At 41.6% G+C, this 14,355-nt stretch overlaps 1 protein-coding gene across 2 annotated transcripts in view; it reads left to right on the top strand.

Moving 5' to 3' along the window:
• Nucleotides 1-14,355, top strand: part of DIAPH1 (diaphanous related formin 1) — a 93,853-nt gene that overhangs the window by 32,813 nt on the left and 46,685 nt on the right. For both annotated transcript variants that reach the window (XM_088023292.1, XM_088023291.1), the window contains 10 exons: nucleotides 773-912; nucleotides 2,140-2,248; nucleotides 3,200-3,310; nucleotides 3,484-3,602; nucleotides 4,233-4,349; nucleotides 4,964-5,079; nucleotides 5,591-5,655; nucleotides 6,910-7,089; nucleotides 7,822-8,604; nucleotides 9,458-9,572. In XM_088023292.1, the coding sequence (XP_087879418.1) occupies nucleotides 773-912; nucleotides 2,140-2,248; nucleotides 3,200-3,310; nucleotides 3,484-3,602; nucleotides 4,233-4,349; nucleotides 4,964-5,079; nucleotides 5,591-5,655; nucleotides 6,910-7,089; nucleotides 7,822-8,604; nucleotides 9,458-9,572 (1,855 nt within the window). The remainder of the gene's footprint in view (nucleotides 1-772; nucleotides 913-2,139; nucleotides 2,249-3,199; nucleotides 3,311-3,483; nucleotides 3,603-4,232; nucleotides 4,350-4,963; nucleotides 5,080-5,590; nucleotides 5,656-6,909; nucleotides 7,090-7,821; nucleotides 8,605-9,457; nucleotides 9,573-14,355) is intronic.

Here is a 14,355-nt window from a genome sequence, read left to right as displayed (position 1 = left end):
CCTTCCCTCCTTCCTTCCATTTAAACTCAGGGGTCTTAGAGTTGTTTGTTCCAGAGTGCAGATCTGTCTTCCTCATTGTTACAATTTACTCACACCATTGGATGCGAGGGGCATTTAAAAGAAATATAAGAATCAAAGATTTTTATTCCTGAAGACCTAGAATTGTGTTGTATCTAATATAAAATTGTGTTGTATTTATATTCAGCTCCATTTAGCTATGCTGGGAAGAGGTCTACCCCGTATTAGTTTGTTATGGCTACTATAACAAAGTACTACAAACTGTGTATTAAACAACAGAAATTTATTGTCTCACAGTTCTTGGAGGCCCTAAATCCAAGATTAAGGTGTTGGTAGTATTGGGGCCTTCCGAGGGCTGTGAAGGAGAGTATGTTCCATGCCTCTCTCCTGGCTTCTGGTAGCTTGCTGTCTTTGGCATTCTGTGGCTTTTTGATGCCTCACCCCAGTGTCTGCCTTTATGTTCACAAGGTGGTGTTCTGTGCATGTCTGTGTCGACATGTTTCCTTGTTATAGGGACAACAGTCATATTGGATTAAGGGTCTACCCTACTCTAGTATGACCTTGTTGTCACTTAACTAATCACATCTGCCAATGACCCTATTTCCAAATAAGGTCATATTCCAAGGTATTGGAGCTTAGGACTTCAACATAGAATTTAGCAGGGGACACCATTCAACCCATAACCACCCCTACCTTTGTCCTTGGTTAGATGCTGTCATCGTTAAGCCTCCCTTCTCTGTTCTTACCCTGCCAGTTTGGAATCAAAACCATGCTGGAAACAGAAGAAGGTATCCTGCTGCTGGTCAGAGCCATGGATCCGGCTGTTCCCAACATGATGATTGATGCAGCTAAGCTGCTTTCTGCTCTTTGTATCTTACCACAGCCAGAGGACATGTATGTGACTGGGTTATAGCTCTTCTCCATTCTCTTTTTGACCACCTTCCCTAGTCTAGAGGAAAATTGAGTTGCTTGGGTGTCCACTTTATCCTAAATACTAGGTAAGACCAAGGCGTGAACACTGAATCGTAATGTTTAAGGACTGAGGTGTTTGGCGCTGTCCTCAGCGTACTGGCGGTTCTCAGAGGAGTAATCTGCAGAGTGTCTCCTAGAGCTCCGTTAATGTCTGTATCGCCTAGGGCAAGGGTTGCTTTTACTTTGTTTTTTTTAATTCAGAAGTAACACAACTTTATTTTTTTAATTCAAACAATATAGAAACATATAAAGTAAAATTTAAGTAAATTAAGTAAATCCTTTTCTGCAAAGGCAGCCAGTGTTGATGGCTTGGGTACAATCTTACAGATTTTTTTTCTAGCAGAGACAAATTGTATTTCCTGGATTCTAAGATACTTTCTGTCACTCCAAAAGGTGGAATGTTAGAACTAAGGAAAGATGGCTTATGTGCATAAAACAAATCACATGCATAGGATAGATTTTTATTGCTGTGGAGCAGTTTGGTTTAATAAAAACTAAATCATTACCATGCATTTCTTTTCACCTTTTTTTTTTTTAATTTAACGGTTATCTTGAACATCTTTCTATGTTGGTACTTACAAAGATCTACCTTATCTTTAGTGGCTATTTAACATTCCATAGTATGTATGTCCCATAACATTTGACAATTTCCCCATTGCTAGACTTTTTGGGTAGACATTTTTTTTTCTTAGCAGATTCTGGCCCCTGCTCTAGGTGATAAGAAGTTTTACTATTACAGATGATGCCATAATGAATGTTTTTGTACATATATTCTTTCACATTTATGCATTTGTGTTGGATAGGTTTTTAGAAGTAAGCCAAATGTTATGTGCATTTAAAACTGATACTGTTATCTACTCCTCCAAAAGTTATAGCAGTTTATACTCCATAGAACAGGTGTTCTAATTTGGTATCCATAGATAGGAGTCTAGGAATGGGTTTTAGGGAATACATTTTTCTGACGAGATTGTCCTTAGCTTTCACCAGATTCTGACCCCAGCCCTAGGTGATGAGGAGAATAATGTTGGAAGTTTGGACAGTTGATAATGTTCTGTTTTCTAACTGATCTGTGCCCCTGTATAATCTACCTATTGTGCCTGTCTGCCAGGGCACCTGGACATTTCTCTCCCTTTCCTTTCTCCTGGGTAGGAATGAAAGGGTTTTGACAGCGATGACAGAAAGAGCTGAGATGGATGAGGTGGAACGCTTCCAGCCATTGTTGGATGGATTAAAAAGTGGAACCTCCATTGCACTCAAGGCAAGTGTATCATCCGAAACTGTGTCCAAGAATAGAATTCAAGATGGAAGGACTTAGGTTCATTTGACCTTGTAATAGAACACATGGAATGGTTCCCAGCTACAGGCATACCTTGGAGATACTGCAGGTTTGCTTCCAGAACACTACAGTATAACCAGTATCTCAATAAAACGAGTTAAATGAATTTTTTGGTTTCCTGGTTTTATGCATGTAAAAGTTATGTTTACTCTATATCATGGTGTGTTAAGTGTGCAATAGCATTATGTCTACAACAACAGTGTACCTATCTTAATTAAATACTTTATTGCTTCAGAATGCTATCATATGAGCTTTCAGCAAGTCATAATCTCTGATCACAGATCACCATAACAAACAATAATGAAAAAGTTGGAAATACTCTGAGGATTACCAAAATACGACACAGAGACAAGAAATGAGCAAGTGCTATTGGAAAATTAGCACTGATAAACTTGCCTGACACAGGGTTGCCACAGACCTTCAATTTGTAAAAAAAAAAAAGAAAAGAAAAAAGAATACACTATATAGAGCAGTGTGATAAAGTGAAGTCCAATGAAATGAGTTGTGTCTGTATATGTTTTATATTTCAGGATTTGTTCTGAAGGGAAAATGATTATCCTTCTCTCAAAGAAGGCGGAGAAAGAGCAGCTTTCCTTATTATGAGATGGGGAAAAGGCATGCTATCTATTTATATGCTAGGGAAGCCAAGGCTGAGAACAAAGTCTCCCATCAAATCCTTGGAATCATTTAGACCTCTGAGCTCTCCAGACCTGGGCTCAAATCAAATCTTATTGCTCTACTAGAAAGTTGTTCTTGTAGTTTTGTACTGCATCTTCTACATTACATTTGGGGCCCTCAGCATGCATGTAAAGAGAATGGAATCTTGATCTCTAGGAGTCTACAATGACATGCTGCCGAATTTTCTTACTTTAGGTGGGCTGCCTACAGCTGATCAATGCTCTCATCACACCAGCTGAAGAACTTGACTTTCGAGTGCACATCCGAAGTGAACTGATGCGCTTGGGGCTACATCAAGTGTTGCAGGTGAGATGCAGCTCTTCATTAGGACGGCCATGCCAAGTGCTGCGGGCTTTGACAGCCCCATCATCTTTGGCAAAACTTTGGCTCTCAGTTTAAGAACCAGGTTGAAAGGCTTGGGTTTCTAGCCAGCATAGGACACTTCTGGGTTCCCTGACTTATACTTTTGTCATTGACAGGACCTTCGAGAGATTGAAAATGATGATATGAGAGTGCAACTAAATGTGTTTGATGAGCAAGGAGAAGAAGATTCCTATGACCTAAAGGGACGGCTGGATGACATTCGAATGGAGATGGAATATCCTTTTATGAACTGGGTTCAAGACACATGAGACATTCAGTGTAGATCCCTGTATGGAATGGTGTGGGGTGATTACTCAGAGCAGGGCATCAGCCTGTGTGTCTTCTCAGTAGATGAGGCAGGTATCTTTTGATTGCTGTGGGCTTTTACCTCAGCATGGACCAGAGATCTGAGGGTTCCTATCAAAATGAGTATGGACCTCCTAGAACATGAAATCTTAGCTTACTAAGGTGTAGAGCTGGTCTTTGGAGAATATGCATAAGTCAGGGGTGGGCTTGTAATTTACTTTCTTCTCTGTGTCCCTGAGACTGACAGAGGGAGGAGTTTGGCTCCATACTGCTATTTGACAGAAGTGACTGGTGTGCAGTTACCTTTTCACTTCTGTCTACTGCTTCATCTCCAAGCCAAGGACTGAGAATCCTTTATCTCTGTGTATAATACCACCTAACCCACTGGTCCCTTGGCCTAAGGAAGCTTATGGAGCTTAAAGTTTGGGGTAATGTTTACAGGAGAGGCAGCTGTTAGAATAGAAGTGGCATCTTGTGACTTTTGCCAAGAGTAGGGCCATCCACCTGTCAAACATGGTTTCTAAATATATGCTTTCCTTAGCCTCTTCCCCTTTTTTACTGACTTCAGTGATGTCTTCCAGATTCTCTTAAACACAGTAAAGGATTCAAAGGCAGAGCCACACTTCCTGTCCATCCTGCAGCATTTACTCTTGGTCCGAAATGACTATGAGGCCAGGTAAGATGATATACCTGTGAAAAGTATTGAATTTGAGCCTAAGTAGAGAGAGTAAAATCCTTAAATTCAAAGACTGTCTGTAAAGGAAAAAAGAAGAGACAAAGACAAGGATTACAGTTCATTTTTAGTCACAGATACAAAAGGAGTTGTCAGTTGTCCTTTTAATCTGACTGAAAGGCATCCTTATGGAGGAGGTCAGAGTGTATAAGGTAAAATGTCCTTTTTTTGGAGAGGGGAAGTGAGGTGGGGTTAAGATGATAGCAAAGGGAGGTACCTGTTTAAGGTTGTTCCAGGTTGCCTAGAAGTAGAGATTCAGTAGTAGTGCTATCTATCACAGAAAGGATCAAGCCTGAGTTTTAGATGGGAGATGATCAGCACCAGGAGGTAGATGGCAACAGGTTTTGATTATCTGAAGATGATGGGGTAGCTCTCGTAGAATAGCGAGTTTCCTAGCATGGCAGCGTTCTTCCGTTAGTTTTATGAAAAGGTCTTTTTAGGAACACATCTCCTCATGTCGCTCTGTTATCAAAGCAGTTAACTTTTTCTGATCCTGAATGCTTCTGAAAATTATATTTTCGTTTTCCCCTGATAACCTTCTTCTCTTTCTTCCATAGACCGCAGTACTATAAGTTGATTGAAGAATGTATTTCTCAGATAGTTTTGCACAAGAATGGGGCTGATCCTGACTTCAAGTGCCGGCACCTCCAGATTGATATTGAGGGGTTGATTGGTAAGTATATTCTATCTAGCTCCTTAAAACATTGCTCTGCCTTTCATTTTTTATCTTTCTTCCAGTGAAATTTTCAGAGAAGATATCTTTCTAGTCCCTAGGTATTTCCATTTTTGTCTTTAGGTGATAACTAGCTTCTGTGCTAGGGATATACAGACCTTTAGTTTATTGTTACATAAATCTAAAAATTTACCCCTACTCAAACATCACCCCACCGTTTGAAGGGACTTTACCTATTATCTGTGATTCCTGCTGGTCTCAGACATTCTTAAGTACCAGTTGTAGGCACTCTCCAGGCCATCCAGCATGGTGGCCTTACTATATAACAGGCACTCAGAAATTGCATGTTGAACTTAACTGAAAGATTTATTTCTTTGTCTAGAGCAGAAAATTAAGAAGGATAATAAAAATAAGCAAATGGACAAAAGACTGCCCTTTGGTTATATTGAAGGGTGTAGGTAGTGGGAAAGACAAGAGAATTGGGAGCTTCACTTACTGACTTTCTTTTCAGATCAGATGATTGATAAAACAAAGGTGGAGAAATCTGAAGCCAAAGCTACAGAACTGGAAAAAAAGGTGTGTATAAGAGATCAAAAAAATGGAAGGCCTTTCTTTTTTTCTTTTTAAGGATTATGATTTTTTTTCTGACATGTGAAACTGTTACCTGTGATATTTTCCAAGCATTCAGCACCCAGTAGCAGTTCCTAGGGGAAACCTTTTGGTATAGGTTTGTCACTGGAGAAACTAATATGGATGTGATCCTGAGGAGTTAGTAGTACGCAGTTCTTGAGCCCCTGGGTAGGGACAGGAATGAAAGATGGACTCTCATGTCTAACAGTGACAGCTCTTATGGTTTGACTGGTATCTCAGGCTCTTACCCCTAGTAGAACAACAGGGACTGGAATATGTCTGAATTCTTTTTTTCTCTTCAGTTGTTAGGACTTCTATTGTGGTTGATAGGGTTTTGCTCCTAGAGGCTGCTGGGATTGTACACCATAGCTGCTCTGGTGTAAATGTCTTAACAATGTGAAATTTCTTTACAAATTTTAGGTTTGTTGTCATTTTGCCTTTTTTTTTTTTTTTTTTTAACAGAGAGTTCGAGTGCAGGGTTGGGGGTGGAGGGGAGCAGCAGAGGGAGAGGAAGAGAATCTTAAGCATACTCTGTGCTGAGCACAGAGCCTGACGTAGGGCTCGATCTCACAATCCTGAGATCATGACCTGAGCTGCAATCAAGAGTCAGATGCTTGACCGACTGAGCCACCCAGGCACCCTATTTGTTATTTGTTTTTTAATCCAAATACGGTTGACATACAATGTTAGATTAGTTTTAGGGGCACAGCATAGTGATTCAGCAACTCTATACATTATGCTGTGCTCTCCACGAGTGTAGCTACCGTCTGTCACCACACAACACTATTACAGTACTGTTCACTATATTCCCTGTGCTGTACCTTTCATCCCCGTGACTTACTCCATAACTGGAAGCCTGTACCTTCCACTCCCCCTCGCCCATTTTGCCCATCCCCCACCCCCTTTCCCTCTGGCAAACATCTCTGTGTTCTCTGTATTTATCAGTTCATTTCTGCTTTTTTTGTTCATTTGTTTTGTTTGTTTTTAGAACCCCCCAAATTAGATAGACTGGAAATGATCCCTGGTTCCCTCTACTTTAACGTTGATTTTGAGTTCAAAATTATGGTGGTCTTTTTTTCCCAGGCATTTCCTAGGAAAGTGAGCTCTGTAAAGGATTGGGACAGAACAGTGAATTTGGGAGGACAACACTCTGCTTCTTCCTCTAGAGCTTACTAAGAGCCTAATTCCTTTCTCCTTTAGTTGGACTCAGAGTTAACAGCCCGACATGAGCTACAGGTAGAAATGAAAAAGATGGAGAGCGACTTTGAGCAGAAGCTCCAGGATCTTCAGGGAGAAAAGGATGCATTGAATTCTGAAAAGCAGCAGATTGCCACAGAGAAACAGGACTTGGAAGCAGAGGTGTCTCAGCTCACAGGAGAGGTAATGTTTGAGCAGGGAAGGCAGAGTGATCTCTAAGCCATCGGCAGCTCATGATGGGCCTATCTTGCAGCAGGAGTCAGTCATCTTACTTCTAGGCAAGGTTTAGCTACCAATAGGTGATCTAGTTAAATGATGCATATTTTAAAAATCATTTACTGTTTTTTGTTTCATTTTGAGGTAACACACAAGATAGAAAATTTGGAAAATACGAACAGTATAGAGAGTAAAAGGAGTCACGGTAGTACCCAAAAATAAAACTAAGTCATCTCATAAATTCAGGAGTAAAATCCAAAAAAAGTCTTCATATATTTGCTGATTTTCTCTTACTTTAACTATTTCTGGACAGATGAATGCCCACACTCTCTTTGCAGTTAGTTATTTAAATGATCTGTGATACCTGATAACTTGATCGCTCATGTGCTTATCTCACTAGAATATTTGATTTACTTGAACTTTGCATTTTTTAATTAAAGGGAGATTTTAACATAAAGGTTGAAGTTGCCTTTTTAATGCAAAGCATGCTGAACTAAGAACATGAAGACCTGAATTCTAGTCTTGGCTCTGCCACTAAATATCAGTGTGACTTTAGGTGAATCATTTCATCTGTCTGACTCCTTTCAGTGTCTTCATGTGTAAAAAGAAAACTGGATTAAGTAATTTTTTAGGTCGTTTCCAACCCCAGTGGTCCCTGAAGCGGAGTGAAGAGTACTTCCATTGATGTTGTTCCTCTAGGTTGCCAAGCTGTCCAAGGAACTGGAAGATGCCAAGAAAGAAATGACTTCTCTTTCTGCTGCAGTTACTGCTGTAGCCCCTCCTAGCAGTGCTACTGTTCCCCCCACTCCTGGCACTGTTACTCCACCCCCAGCCCCTCCTTTACCAGAAGAGCTTAGCATACCCACCTCACCTCCTCTTCCTGGAGGTGCTACCATTCCTCCTCCTCCACCACCCCCTCCTTTGCCTGGGAGTGTCCCCCTGCCCCCTCTTTTGCCTGAGGGTGCTGGCATCCCCCCACCCCCTCCTTTGCCTGGGAGTGTTGGCATCCCTGTACCACCCCCTTTGCCTGGGGGTGCTGGCATCCCCCCACCTCCTCCTTTGCCTGGGAGTGCTAGCATCTCCTTACCACCCCCTTTGCCTGGGGGTGCTGGCATCCCCCTACCTCCTCCTCTGCCTGGGGGTGCTGGCATCCCCCCACCTCCTCCTCTGCCTGGGGGTACTGGTATCCCTCCACCCCCTCCTTTGCCTGGGGGTACTGGCATGCCCCCACCCCCTCCTCCCTTGCCTGGAGGAGCAGGAATGCCACCTCCCCCTCCTCCTCTTCCTGGTGGTCCTGGAATCCCTCCACCCCCTCCATTTCCTGGCGGTCCTGGAATTCCTCCACCTCCACCCGGAATGGGTGTGCCTCCACCTCCCCCTTTTGGATTTGGAGTTCCTGCAGCCCCAGTTCTGCCATTTGGATTAACCCCAAAGAAGCTTTATAAGCCAGAGGTGCAACTCCGAAGGCCAAACTGGTCCAAGGTGAGAATTTCTGTCCGTTTTTTCCTCAATAGATATCTTAAGAAGCCAATTTAGTTTCCTACTTTGTATTTTATGCCCTGGTGGGCTTCTGTTTCTTATGGCTAGCATCTGTCTGTCTTCAGGTTGCATTCACGCTTATGTTTACTCAGCGCAAATTAGGCATCTTCTGTGTGCCAGACATCACTTTGGAGAATTCTTTGAGCCCTCTACTCTGCTACAAAACCTAAACATATCCTTAAGTTAATGTTTTTGGCTTTTTCTCTGAGGGTATGAGTGCCACAGTAACCCACAGTTTGATAATAGTCATTTCACCAGTCTGCAAGCTGTTGATAATAGTGCTGATCTGAAAGTTGTGGATTTATGGATACACCCTCCTACCTCTTCCCCATAAATGAGGTATAGAGGACATGTGTGCATAGCACAGTATTGTTTCCACTCTGTTCGAGGCCCCTATGATTCTGCTTTGGCCTTCTGCTTCCAGAAACCAAGTTAAAGGAGCTTAAGGATTTACTTACAAAATGAGCAAGTATGTCAGTTAGCCAGATTGATGAGGAGAATATAATGTAGAACAAGGGAAGATGTGAAATACAACCTCAATACTTCTAAAATTAGAGGATGTGAGGTTAGAAGGAGGATAAGTAGCATAAGTGAACCTAGCTCTTGAATGAACTGGGAGCACTATGTCCGGATCCTTCCATGCAGAGCACAGCTCTTGTGTGTCTCCTGTTAGTCTTACTCTAGTAAGTCATTGCTCAGAACCACCACCCACCTCTTCTGCATCTTAGTCAGTTTTCTAGGATGGAAAGTACAGGGCTCCAGTTAGTAACTCTTAACACCCTGCCCGTATCCACAGTTTGTTGCTGAGGACCTGTCTAAGGACTGCTTCTGGACAAAGGTGAAGGAGGACCGCTTTGAGAACAACGAACTTTTCGCCAAACTTACTCTGACCTTTTCTGCCCAGACCAAGAGTGAGTACCTTCCTCTTTCATGCACAGGTCCAGTATAGGACTTAGAGTATCCTTTAAGTGAGTCTCCCATTCCTTTCCCTTCCCTGAGTGAGGGTTGAAGAGAGATGGTTTTTCCCATTCGGAAGAAATTAAGATATTTTTGTATTCTGGGGATGCTGGGGTTGGAAAAGAAAACTGTTGCATTTTGGTATTTTTCTTCCCCAATTTTTTGGCATGTAGGTATTTTTTATCAGTATAACATGTTGGGGATATGAGATTAAGGTGACATGAAGCTCATTATGGGCCCCATTTTGATAATACTCTTGAACGGATTCTGGCACTGTCTTTAAGGTGCCATCCCAGACCTACAAACTTAATAAGGGTTGGGCCAGTCTTTAACAGGTTAGGTGGTTGAGTGACTGTCTACAATAACAACCATGTGTGATTCTTTTTCTTTTCTTCATTTCTTTTCAATATCTGATGCTTTCCTCTTCCTGGCCCTTTGCTCCTCCAGCTTCAAAAGGTAAGAATACAGAAGAGCCTTTTAATTGGGTATCTTGAACATTAGAGAAAAGATGTAACAGATGTAAAGGAATTTCTCTTTAGAAAACTGAGAAGAGATCAGGGATTGATTTATCTTCTCTCTCTTTTTTTTTTAAGAGTCTAGAAGGACCAGTAGCTGTGATGTTTAACTGACAGCATAGACAGTTGTTTTAAGTTTAAGTCAAAGCTTAGTTGTTCTTTCTTTGGAAGGCAGGGGACACCTTAAGTATTTTAATACCATGACCTTACATTACTGTTGTGTTTTATAGTCTTCCAAGTGCTTTAACACATATTATTTCTTGGACCAGCCAAGAAGCCTTAAGAGATACGCAGCTTGTGTATTATCTCCATTCTGTAGCATGCTTGAACTGAATATAGGTAACTTGCCCAAGGTCAAATGACCAGATCCAAGGACCTTCTGGTCCTTGTCTTTTTTTTTTTTTTTTTTAATAAAGTCTTGCTTTTCTTCTTCACCTTCATATCTTCCCCTTTGTTCTGGAAGAGCTGATCTGTTTTGCCCTCTTCTTTCTTCACTTCCTAATTCTTGTGGTTTTGTGCTGCGTTGGGACGGGGCACTTGTAGTTTTTTCCCCCGAGGGATACAGTATTTGAATTTAATGACAATTATAGCCTAATAATTTTGTATTTCCATCTCAGAGCTTTTTTTTTTTGTTTCCTTTGAGGTGTATTTTGACCCTAGTGATGAAAATTAAGTGCAACTTTTGAGCATTTCCCCCTCTTCTGTCTGCCCTTCCCCTATCCCCAGTAAATAAGCACTTATTATTTTTTCCTTAAGTGAACTGATGGAAGCAGGCTGCACTTTGTTCTGTTAAGGAGCCTAACACTGCTAGGAGCCCTTGGTGGCCCCTAGTTAGGTGTGTCTATCTGGAGCATAAGATCGCTGGGCTCCAGCGTGACCTCTTGCCTTTCACTCAGGGCAGAGTGGCCTTGTACTCTAGAAGAACTGTTATCTGCTGAACTAAAGTGCAGCTAAGGGGTTGACTTCCACCTGCTTAGTGAAAAAATCCTGTGATAATGACCACTTAGGCTATTCTGGTATATCAGCGACGATTAGTTGACAGAGAAACTCAAAATCAAATGATTTCCTAATTTGTAGGTTCATAGAATCTACCCCTGTGTTGGCCTGTGGCATAAGTCCCGTTCTCTCAGCTGTGCCCTGAGCACCACTGCACCTGCATACCGGCCAGGCGGCTTTCCTCCCACCTTGGCCACCCCCTTCCTCTGTACATTTGTATTACTAGTGATTATAGTGAGGTTTTCTGCACTTTCGTGGTTTTCCTTGGCATTTTATTCCCGCTATGAATTGATAGTGTTTTAAAAATCCCCGAGGAAGACCATGTGTCATTTTTTGTCATTTTCAGCAGTGTAACCACACTTTTTAATGCTCCTTTAGCTCTCAGATTCTGCCCTGGAAACTACTTTCTTTTCATTTGAAGGTTTTAACTTTCTACCAGCCTTGGCTTTCCCCCACTCCCCAAATTATTCTTAGAAAACTCTATATCTTAATCTGGAAAAAAATGAGTATGACTTAGTTTAGTTTAGTGGAGTATTGATTTTCAGGTAGTAATAATCTGCACTACTAGATTGCTGCTCTTGTGATGAAGGAAATTCCTAGCTAGGCTTTAAAATCTTTAGCTTCAGTTAGCACTTGCAGGTGTTAACTTGGCACTCTGTCTTAATTTCCTCGTTTTTCCATTAGGAAACACTAGGGGATGTGCCCTCGAAAATTACGAAATCATGAGCAGTTTTCCAGACATTCTAAATCTCAGTGATTTAATTTTCCTGTCAAGTATAATCCTGAATATTTACTGTTTACCCAACTCTGAGTGACCCACAGCACTCAGATGCAACAGAACTTCCCTGCTGCTTGTAGCCCTTGCTGTGTCTGTTACCCATTTCCCCCCCAAATAAGAACTCCCTCCCCCTTTTAAAAATTCTTTCCTCTTTGGATTTTTAATGTTTTCCTGACTTTAATGTTGTCTGATTTATTTTTTCCTTCTCTCTTTACCGGCTTTCTTTCTTTTTTAAGATTTTATTTATTTCTTCATCAGAGAGAGAGAGGCAGAGGGAGAAGCAGGCTCCCTGCTGAGCGAGGAGCCCAATGCGGGACTCAATCCCAGGACCCGGGGATCATGACCTGAGCCACCCAGGCACCCTTTTTTTTTTTTTTAAAGATTTATTTATGTATTGGACAGAGAGAGGGAACACAAGCAGGGGGAGTGGGAGAGGGAGAAGCAGGCTTCCCGCCATGCAGGGAGCCCGATGTGGGTCTCAATCCCAGGACCCTGGGATCATGACCTGAGCCAAAGGCAGATGCCTAATGACTGAGCCACCCATGCGCTGCTCTTTACCAGCTTTCTTTTCCTTTGTTTTAGTCTGTAAATCTGTGGTGCTGCAAGAGGTATTAGAGTGTTGGGGTTTGTTGAATGTGTCTCTTGGGAACAAAATACTTGCTTTAATACCATTTGCAGGGGCCTCAGGTGGCAGCCAGAAGTGCTCTGTAGGGACCTCATGCCATGTGTAACTCCCACTGTGATCATACTAATTTGCCTTTGTCTTTCCTGATGTGGTTTTGAACTACTTCTCTTGGTGCTCAGGCTGGCAAACTTAGTGCAGACTTCCCAATAGCCCCCTTGCTCACAACAAGCCAGAAACACTTCAGTAAAAAAGGCTTTGGGGTTCTTAAAGTCTTTATCAGGTAAGGAAATTCAGGCTCTAGCAACTTCAGAGGTGAGCGCTCAGAGGACCCACATCTCCTCAGTATGAAAGCAAGGTTGCTTTTGCTTCTGGTACTTTAAACATGTCCAGTATAAAATTTCAGAAGATCTTTATCCTTAATCCTGTTTTTCAAGTAGGTAACCAGTTTCAGTTTCCAAGTCTTTTATTCAGTCTTAATATTGATGATATAAATGATAGATGAATACTCATTACCACTCCATGAATATTCTGTCCTTCAGATAAAGAATTAGAGACACAGCTTGAATAACTTTTCCTAGGCTGTATAGTAAGTGCCAGAGCCAGGATTCAGACTCTGGAGTGTGTGACTCCAAAGTCCTTGCTCTAGCCCTCTGCTTCCCAGAAGCATATGTGCCTGTCCTAAGAACTTCTGGGAGCTTAGATCCAGACAAAAGATGAAAGAAGGGGATATGCTGGCTTTTGCAACCACTTCATTCATTCAGGCACTTCTCTTTCAGTCCTTGAACTGGCAGTGACTCTTAGTACAAAAAAGGAACAGCAGATTAGGGAAAGTAGGTGAAATGCTGGATATTTAGGGTTGAGGAAGAGGAAATATGTTCTGATTGTAGTACATTCAACTGTAGCAAAACGAACCCAGTTGGAGAAAAAAGGCCTGCTTATCTAGTATAGTGGAAGTTCTCCTTAGATGATTTCAGGGCAATAGTTGCCAGACTTGATGAGGAAGTTATTTGGACAGGAGGTTTTCATAATGCTTCATTATTTCCTCTCTCACTTGCTAAACGCAAGTTTCTGTTATTTGTTAGACATGATGGATTCCCCTTATATTTTACTGATAGCCAAAACTTCCTGTATATCTACTCCAGGAATGGACATTAGAGAGAACACCCACCTTACTCTTCACATCTGCCTCCTCTAGTCACAGTTCTCCAGCCACTGCGTCATTATGGTTCAGGAAGGTGTGAGCCTTTTTAATAAGAGAAGGGCCCAGAGAGAGGAACCAGTCTTCCTATGTATACTACAGGTTCTCTTACACATTTTTCTCTCTTAAGGATTAGTCTTTTGTTTTTGAACTCTTGACTTCCTATAAATCACAGATTTACTCCATCAGTTTATTCCTAGTCAGGGAATATTATGAATTCAGACCTGATAGGCAGTACTATAAAACTTGGGGGTCCTTTTCACTTTCTCACCATCCTTATGGTGATCAGCAAGGAGTCTTTTATCATAGTCTCTTTGTTGACTCTCTCTCTTGAATTCCTTAGGAACATGCTTAGTAGTTAAACTAATTTTTTTTTCATCCTTTTCTGGGGAGCATTTTCATCACTGGTGATTGAGGTCATTATTTGTATGAATAAAATAACTAGTTTTTCATTCAGCTTTTCTTCTAACTCTGACTCTCTTGTTGATGACATGATCTCATGAAAAATAGTACCTCTTAAAACTGTGTGGGAAATGATAACTGTTGTACTAAGTACAGTGGCATTTTCCTTTTTAGGTTTATTCGTTCCAAAAACCTTTTGCACTCAGAAGATCCACAAGTTACC

The sequence above is a fragment of the Eumetopias jubatus genome, unplaced genomic scaffold (assembly GCF_037043125.1).
Source record: "Eumetopias jubatus isolate StellerSeaLion01/CBP00866 unplaced genomic scaffold, mEumJub1_p1.0 scaffold_5, whole genome shotgun sequence".
NCBI classification, from domain to species: domain Eukaryota; kingdom Metazoa; phylum Chordata; class Mammalia; order Carnivora; family Otariidae; genus Eumetopias; species Eumetopias jubatus.
This window is presented reverse-complemented; position numbering and strand designations above follow the sequence as displayed.